Raw genomic sequence first — 7,498 nt, forward strand, 5'->3', positions numbered from 1 at the left:
CAGCCTCTGTTGTACGTCAGATGTTCTTATTAGCTATCCTGCCTTCATCTTTCTGCCATGCAATTTTCCTTCTTAAAGTCTGAAGAATAAATTAATTGCCCAAGGTGTCTGCCCCCTGCCCCCCACTCCCGCTCACAGAAGCTCACCTTCTAACCTTTTTTTTATTTTACTTGAATGTAAAATGTATTTTGGTGAATTTCCAAGCAAGGTCTTGTCTTAGTTTTAATTTTATTTATGCATTTTCTGAACTCTTAAACACAGTTTGTTTTTTGAAGTCTTTTTCTTTCTTTACATTCCTTCTGAATGCATAGTTACTTCTATACATATTGGACCTCAGTGGCTGAACTGCAGATGCCCTGTATTCTGTGTTTAACTGATGAACTGTGAAAGCAAGGGAGACAGCCATTTTCATGTCGATTGTTTTCTTTATTGTTGTCAGAAATACAAATTGTTGGCATTAGCGGTGAAACTGGCTGCTGCATTGATTTGTAGGAGCTCTTTATTCACATCTATTACCAGTTTGGTTCAACACTCTGGAAGCACTTAACTCTGTACATCAGTAGTTTTGCTTCATTTCATAGAAATTTCTTGCGTTCTCAGTAGTTCTGTCTGAGGGCAAATGCGTGGGGCTGGTGTCTGTAGGGCTGTGCTCCAGTGAAGGGTGAACTGCTCCAAGCCCGCTCTCTGGTTCCACCTGCCTCTCACCAGGCTTCTGCATCTGGGTTTGGGAGGGAGAGGGAAGACTGAATCACAGCAGCCTAAGTTTGCTTCTGTTGCTGTGGCCCAACGCCTTTAGTATGTGATGGGGGTAAGAATGACCATGCATTTTAAATCTCAGATAAAAAAAGACGCATTTTTTCCTAGGTAAAAAATAAGAAAAGGCATATGTTGAAGGATATCTTTTATATCAGTGGCATGGAAGGGAGAAGATGCCGTTGGGGTTAAAAAAAGTGCTGAGCATCCTGCTTAAAAGTGACTTTATAAGCATTAAGTCATTAGATGTAGTTATTGTACTAGTGACACTTAAAGTATGTAAGTAATATAACTTAAAATGGTAACATGTGCAATGCTCGTTATAAGCCTACCAAAGCAAGTTTGCTAGTTTTCTGAGAGTGCAAACTTCTCTACACTGATATCCTGGAGAGTTTATTCTTTGTGTATCAGTTTTAGTAGTTACTGAAGTCATAGCCTAATTTCAATGTAGAAACATAAATATTGAACCCTTATGTAAGTTACAAAGTAACATTCTTGGCTAGAGAAATACAACAGCCAAAACTACAAAGTATCTTCATGATTGCCCTAAGGAACCTTTTGCAGCTCCTTGATGTAGATTCCATTTCCTCGAGATGGTGTCAAGATAAAGGCACCATGATATGCATTTTTGAGCTGTAGCGCCAGGGTTTCTGGGGGTTTCCCTTAAGCAGACAGTATGTCCCCCTTGTGGCTTTCTGAAGGTGAGAATATTAAGAACTGTGACTGGAAAAACAGGAGCCAAACCTTGCCTTTCACAAATTCTTTATTGCTTTTATTCTTCTGTTCCAGAACTGGTGTTTGTACAAGGTGCTGCACATCTGTTAGCATCTTAGGACTTAAGTTGACATGCTTAACAGCAGTGCTGAGTAAGCAACCACCAGTGCTATATCATCTCCTTTTTTTTGTTGGATGTGAAGTGCATGAGGGAAAAGCATAAAATTGAATCTGTTTCACTGTGCAACAGCAACAAGCAGTTGGCCTACAACAAATGAAAACAAGTAATTTCCTAATGTTGCTTGTCAAGGACCTTTTTTTTTTTTTCCAAAATTTTAATGATTCTATTTCTCAAGCTTGGTTATTTTTTTTAGTTATGTCGGAGTAAGACTAAACTGATGTTTCATTGGGAAATAATGAAAAAATATTATGGTGCTATGAATGGAAGACTTGAGCTGTGTCAAATTTACAATGTAAATGTTTTTCTAAAGTTTACAAACATTTTTTCTTAACATCATATTCGTAGAATGTTTTGCACTGTTTTACATTGTAAAAGTGATGTACTTGGTTTTATTTAAGTGCAAACCCAGGTAGGTATACAATGATCACTTAAGATTAATCTTACTTTAATAATTATTTCAAAAAATGTTACACCTAAAGTGTATGATGTAGAACTGGTAGATGCATGATTCAAATACTACCTTGTTTTGCCATCATTACTAAATCTGAAACACTTCGTCTGTTAGTATACGATGCAATGAAATAATTGTGTGATTATTTTTGTTTGTCAGTTAACATTTTTCCTGAGTTTTGGGTTTTGTTAATTTGGTTGATGGGTGGTTATCTTTGCAGAAGTCTTCAGAACAGCCAGATGTAAAACTCATAACAATGAAGAAAATTTTAGAGGTAAGTTAGTTTTGTTATGTAGAGATTTAGATGATTTTCTAACACTCAGATCTGATCATAATGGATTGATAAGATAAATAACAGTACATGACATAAAGTTAACACAGTTAATTGAAAAATAGAACGTTTAACAATGTTATGTCAGGTATCTATTTTATTTCCTGTCAACTTAAAATCCTATTTTTTACAAGAAATGTGGCAATAACTTCAGTTTAAGCTGGAGAATGATTATCCCTTGTTTCTTAATTTTATAATGAATATTTTAAAGAAGTTTTATGAGCCTTAGTGGCTCATATTAGGAGAGACGTGCTTGCTTGAAAAAACAAGTTCCATTTCATGCAATGATTTGTACTGTTTCAATAAATGTGATCCTGAAATATAATACCCTAACAGTTGTAGAAGGACCAGTTAATATGTGGTCTTATATATTGACTGGATCATCTTCTTATATAAGGAAATCAATTAATCAGATTCTTGCATTTCTAACCAATTTTATGCCAGCATTGTTGAGCGTGTATTTTTAGTTCATTGCAGTGGAAGTTATGAATTTGAAGTTCAAAGCATAATTTTGAAACAATATTACAAATCATGTCACTGGCATTGTTCCTTGTCTTAAATGTAGTGCTTGAAGTGAAACTTCCCCCATCCTCACTCTTCAGACAGCTGTAAGCATCTATGTGTAAGACCTCCCTGGGGAAAATGTTTTTTTTCCTGGGGGAAAACTTGATGAATAACAACTTTCTGGTATTAAGATGCTATGATCTGGTCACTATGACATTCTTGTACTTTAGTTTAGAGCCCAGACTTCAGGCTTATATCATCAAAATAATTTTTTAAGCTTCAAGTACTTTGGCATGTCTATTAATGCCAGATTAGGCAGAGCTTGAAAACAAATTGGAATTTGAGGTAGCCACATTTCCTTTGAAATTAAAATTTTAAAGCACTTTTAATGCTTCAGAATTGCCCTTCATATTTTTATGGTATTATTAATCTCAAAATATGAATATATGCAAGTTACATCTGATTTCCATCTGGAAGAACACGCTACTTCTAAAAATTCAGGCTAATTGTAATTGTCTCATTATAAATTGTCATTGTCCCTGTCTTTTGTTTTATGGGTTTTTTGGTGGAGTAACTTGGTTCTAGCTTCAAGTGCCTCTTAAATTTCAGAAGGGTTTCCTTAAATAGAGGTAATAGTGTCTTAAAAAGACAAATGCAATGTCATATTTGGATTATAATTACAGATTTAGAATTTGCTGTTGTACAAATGTGTTCCTAACCATGCTTCCTCAATCTCTGTGTGTTTAAATAGTGAAAGTGTACATTTTTAATAAATCCACTTTGGACAAGCTAAGTGTATGCATTTATATTATTTTCATTAAATTAGCTTAAGAGTTTACTGCTTGCTTACTACTTTACCGATGTAAACATTAGAATTTTTATTGTACTACTTTTTATTTCAGTAATGAGCTGTAATTTTTACAAAGGTAGTAGTTCCTTTAAACAGTTCAATTATTCCTTTCTGATTGAGAATTTAGTGAACTAGTTTAAGATTTGAAAGATGGTTTACAATAAAAATGTATGTAAAGTCACACCCATAAGGACAATTTTGGAATAACAGATGCCAGAAAAAAACTAAGGAATAGTCCATCAAAAATAATACATTTGGAGTAATCACTCAGAATTGGGCCTTACAAAAGGTAAACTGGAACACCTCTTCAGAATGTTATGAGAAGTGTTTGGTTTTTTTTAAATAGCAATGGGTGAAAAGAAGAGTAAAGTCTGGTAGTAAGGTTTTTTAGTTTTGTTTGAGCAGCAAAGAGGCAGAAAGACTATTTGGATAATCTATTTATGAGGTGAACAAGAAGATGCAATGTGTAAGCTAAAGCAGGACTATAATGTTTAACCTTTCCCAGGTGCAAACTTATTTCTAACCATAAAGAAGAAACCAACATTCAGGAAAATATTGTTTCCAATCTGAGACAGATTTCTTTTTTAGCTTATTAGTGAGATGAAATTTTAAGATGGACAATCTCTGCTAAAATCTGAAAGAGTAAGAGAGAAATACTATTTGTTGACAGTAAGTCATTATGTTTTTTGAGGCAAGTGATTCCTAAAAATCCAGCTTTCCATATAATTTAATGCTTTTTATCTTAAATTAACAGATACCAATTAAAAGATTAATTATAAGGATTTGCCACCTTCCTGTTCAGGTCTTTTAGTCATTTACAGTTCCCCTATCTAAAATCCACTGAGAATTTTTTACAGATGGTAAAAAAATTTAGTATGGATAAAAGTATTTAGTATGGATAAAATTCTGGTTCTAAGTTTTACATTAAAAAAAAAGATGTAATTAAGCTAATTGGAAGTTCTTCATTTCTACCTTGAAGAGGTCTTGTATTTCTCGCCTAGCTTTGTGTTTCTTACAGTGCCTACGTGTTTCATTAACCAAATCTGTGCAAATTATTGTAAAAGAGATAAAGATCTAGCGGTTTCGTTCATTTCCTTATCCTTTTTGTCTTCCAGCTTCTTATAAGTAAATTAGTGGAAACCCCACATGAACCTTATATAGAAATCAATGACTCATTTTGGCCGCCTTACGTTGAGCTGCTGCTGCGATATGGAATTGCCCTAAGACATCCAGAAGATCCAAACAGACTGCGCCTGGAAAGCTTTCACATGTAGCATGACCTACATGTTTTAAACATAACAAATCACCATAACAAATCACAAATCATTTACTTGGGGCATAAGACATACTTAAGTTCAATTTTTTTAGTATTAGCAGCCTCCTGGGTGATTTTTTTTTTTCTTTTTTATCATTGGCTGCTTTTCATCTTTTGTTGTTGGATAACACAGCTCCTCCTTGCAAACATTTGGAATCAAAAGTAAAGGATCATTTCCTGATTGTGGGGACTTTTTTTCAGAGCTATTGCAAACCAGTTTATTTGCTTTAAGATAAACATGTAGGAGATGTGACATCTTTCTCTGCAAATGGCTGCAGATGTTGAATGTGCAGCTCTACAATGCGTGCTTCCTAAATGGCCCATATTGTGTTATGCTATATTGCCTAGCAGTATGTGTATTCATTTTCTCAGATCTTGTTTATCAAGATCTGTTCTGTTGATTTCTACGGTTTATGTCATGTAAATTGACAGTTACCTTCTGAATAAATGCTGGCATCGTGTGTCGTCCTAATTTACTTTTCTCTAGCCCCCATTATTGTAGTACGTGGGTACACAAAATTCTGCTCTTGTTATCTGTAGTGAATATAACCTTGGGAAATAAAATATGCCTTTTATTAACCAGATTTCAGTTTACTGAGGTAGGAACTTTATAATTTTTCCGTTCATAGAAAAATACAGGATTGCACACAATCATAGAATGGTTTGGGTTGAAAGGGACCTTAAAGACTGGTTCCAATGCCTCTGCCATGGGCAGGGATACCTCCCACTTCATCAGGGGGCTCAGTCTTTGAATTCAGGTTTTGAATGTGTCCAGGGAGGGGCATCCACAACTTCTCTGAGCCACCTGTGCCAGTGTCTCAGCCCCTGATCATCATGTGGCATGTCTGTCTTATGCTGGGGGCCCCAAAGCTGGAGGTCTCACCAGAGTGGAGTAGAGAGAGGCAGAATCACCTCCATAGTCCTACATGAACTTCTCCAGCACAGGTCCTTTCCATGGTGTGCAGTCCCTCAGGAACAGACTGTTCTAGTGTGGTCACAAGTCCTGCCAGCAGACCTGCTGCCATGTGGGCTCCTCTCTCCATGGATCTGCAGGTCCTGCCAGGAGCCTGCTCCAGTGTGGACTTCCCACAGGGACACAGCCTATTCTGGGCACACAGGCCTGCTCTGTCATGGGGGCGTCACCATGGGCTGCGGGGGAATCTACTCCAGTGCCTGGAGCACCTCCCCCTTCTGCACTGACCCTGGTGTTTGTAGAGTTATTTCTCTCATGTATTATGATTCCTCTCTCCTGGCTGCTGTTCCACAGCAGGTTCTTTTCCCCCCTCCTTAAATATGCTGTCACAGAGGCACTACCACAGTCATTGACTGGCTCAGCCATGGCCAGCAGTGGGTCTGTCTTGGCGCTGGCTGGTGTTAGCTCTGTCAGATATGGAGGAACGTTCTAGCAGCTTTTTGCAGAAACTGCTCTCGTAGCTCCCCCAGTACCAAACCCTTGCTCCACAAACCAAACACCGCATCAGGGTGCATGGGCACGTTCACATTCAGGTTCCTTGGACAATCCTAACCCTGTTCTTTGGTGGGCAGTGCACCATTGTCCCAGCCCCTGCCTCTGGAGTCAGTGAATTGGGTGGCATGGCTAGAGCACTTGCTGGTGAAGACCGAGGCAAATAAGTATCTCAGTCATCTCCATGTATATTGTAACCAGGCCTGTTTTGCTCATCATGGAGAGGGTACAGTTTCTTTCATCTTTGCACCTGAAGAAACCCTTCTTGTTATTTTTCACATCTCTAGCCAAGTTCAGCTCTAGCTGTGCTGTAACTTTCCTGATGCCCTCCCTACACTCTCAGGCCATAACCCTACAATCTCCCCAAGACATATATCTCTGTGTCCATTGCCAATGCATTTGGAGTTTGTATTTCAGTTTAGCTAAGAGGTTTCGACTTAGCCGCGCTGGCCTCCTGTGTTCCATGCCTGACCCTGACTTATTGCACATGGAGACTCGGAGCTCTTGTGCCTAGCTCTTATTTGCTCCTTTGCCTGTGAGGGATTCTACACACTAGCACTTTTCTGGGATTTAGTGTCCTGAATCTACTTTTTGCCCATCCTGTACACCTAAAGACTGAGAATTCCACCAGGGCATAATCACTGCAGCCCAGTGACCACCAGTCTTGACCTGCCCAATAAGTTCTTCTGCATTAGTGAGCAACAGGTCCTCTCTTCTGGTGGAGCTTTCCATCACCTGTACTAGGAAGTTGTCCTCAGCTTCCAAGATAAAGAAACTAAATGGAATGACTGAAAATGGACTAATTTTTTGTAATTAGGTCTTACAGCTACTAAAAATTACTACGAAAATCCTGAACAGGACTCAACAGAGTATTTCCCATGATGACTTTACAAGATAACATGAAGATACTTGGGGGAGGAAGGGCAGACCAAGC

General features: G+C 37.9%; 1 protein-coding gene across 1 annotated transcript in view; it reads left to right on the forward strand.

Moving 5' to 3' along the window:
• Positions 1-5,678, forward strand: part of CENPK (centromere protein K) — a 31,613-nt gene extending 25,935 nt beyond the window's left edge. The window contains exons 9-10 of the mRNA XM_069879873.1: positions 2,320-2,373; positions 4,900-5,678. Of these exons, the coding sequence (XP_069735974.1) occupies positions 2,320-2,373; positions 4,900-5,058 (213 nt within the window). The 3' untranslated portion in view covers positions 5,059-5,678. The remainder of the gene's footprint in view (positions 1-2,319; positions 2,374-4,899) is intronic.
• Positions 5,679-7,498: the final 1,820 nt, after the last annotated feature.

The sequence above is a fragment of the Phaenicophaeus curvirostris genome, chromosome Z (assembly GCF_032191515.1).
Source record: "Phaenicophaeus curvirostris isolate KB17595 chromosome Z, BPBGC_Pcur_1.0, whole genome shotgun sequence".
Classification (NCBI taxonomy): domain Eukaryota; kingdom Metazoa; phylum Chordata; class Aves; order Cuculiformes; family Cuculidae; genus Phaenicophaeus; species Phaenicophaeus curvirostris.